The sequence below is a fragment of the Penaeus monodon genome, chromosome 22 (genome assembly GCF_015228065.2).
Source record: "Penaeus monodon isolate SGIC_2016 chromosome 22, NSTDA_Pmon_1, whole genome shotgun sequence".
NCBI lineage: Eukaryota > Metazoa > Arthropoda > Malacostraca > Decapoda > Penaeidae > Penaeus > Penaeus monodon.
Genome location: NC_051407.1, coordinates 15,897,681 through 15,898,857, shown reverse-complemented (window position 1 = coordinate 15,898,857; position 1,177 = coordinate 15,897,681). Strand labels below are relative to the sequence as shown.

General features: G+C 61.7%; 1 protein-coding gene across 1 annotated transcript in view; it reads left to right on the top strand.

Moving 5' to 3' along the window:
• LOC119586952 overlaps positions 1–1,177 on the top strand; it is a gene marked incomplete at its 5' end in the record, with an annotated part of 1,515 nt that continues 338 nt past the window's right edge. The window contains 1 exon segment of the mRNA XM_037935684.1: positions 1–1,177. Coding sequence (XP_037791612.1) covers positions 1–1,177 — 1,177 coding nt within the window.

Here is a 1,177-nt window from a genome sequence, read left to right as displayed (position 1 = left end):
AACCGATGGGGACTCCCTCAGGGACTGTGGAGAGCAGTGCTGCCGGGAAGACCTGGTGCACAGTCCGGCCGCGGTGGCGATAAGTGATACTCCCTCGTGCAAGGAACATGATCGCCTGCCAGAAGTCGAAATTTCGCCGGGGGGGCGGCGCCTGTCCGCGAGCGCCGGCCAGCTGCATGAGGGCAGTGCTAGTACCTCGAAGTCACGTGTGTGCCGAGTGCGAGTCGCTCCCGAGAGTGCAGGCCGCGTAACACATATCAGAAATCCCGTCGGGGAAGCGAGTGTGGTGGATGGTGGGAAGTTTTCCGATGGCAGGGTCAGACGGCGGCCCGGGCCAGTTAGTCCTGCCGGGGGCGCCAGTGCGGGGCGGACGTGCGAGCAGGCTGCCTCTTGTGATCATTCTTTTTCTAGTGTGGTGACCACGACGCCGAGGAAATGCAAAAAGCTTCCGCAGCGAACTAAGAAAGGTCCCTTCCCCTTGCTCAATGTGCGAGAGCTGGACCAGGGCTCGGTGCAGTCCCTCGTGATTCCCAAAGTGTGCCAACATATCAGTGCTGTGAAGCGGTGGGACTCCATATCAGTGTTGTACGGGATCGAGTACCTGGTGGTGCGGAAGAAGGTTCACGAGCGGCTCCTGTGCATTCTGAGGGAGAGGAGAGAGCGACGCCTCCGCAGGGAAGCCAGGGAAAGCATCGCCAGTGGAAGGAAGGCGAGGAAACATCGCCACAAACGCAAGCGCAAGAAGAAGGCCAAAGCCAAGGGCGAAAAGAAGAAAGAGGAGAAAACGAGGAAGCGACGAAACGAGGAGGTGGAACGGAATGAAACGTTAGCGGCGTCTCGGCTGGAGCGGGAGGTGTGCGCCTCGCAGGTGGGAGGCGATGCGAGGGAGGGGGAGCCGAAGGACACGACGGAGGGCGAGGGGGCGAATGAAGACGAAGGCGGGGACGCGGTGGAAGGAGTGAACGCGGCTCAGAGGCCCCCCGACGGCTCTCCCTCGGCAGGAAGCGGGGACTCCCGACCGAGCCGGTCCCCGTCCTACCACCAGGTCACGAGCAGCGAGAAGTCGTCCTCGGCCACCTACGAATACCTCAGGCCCAAGGAAACACCCACACGAGACCTATCTCTCGGCAACGCCCCTCACTCCGTCGACAAAACCATAGCTTCCGCAACATCGTCT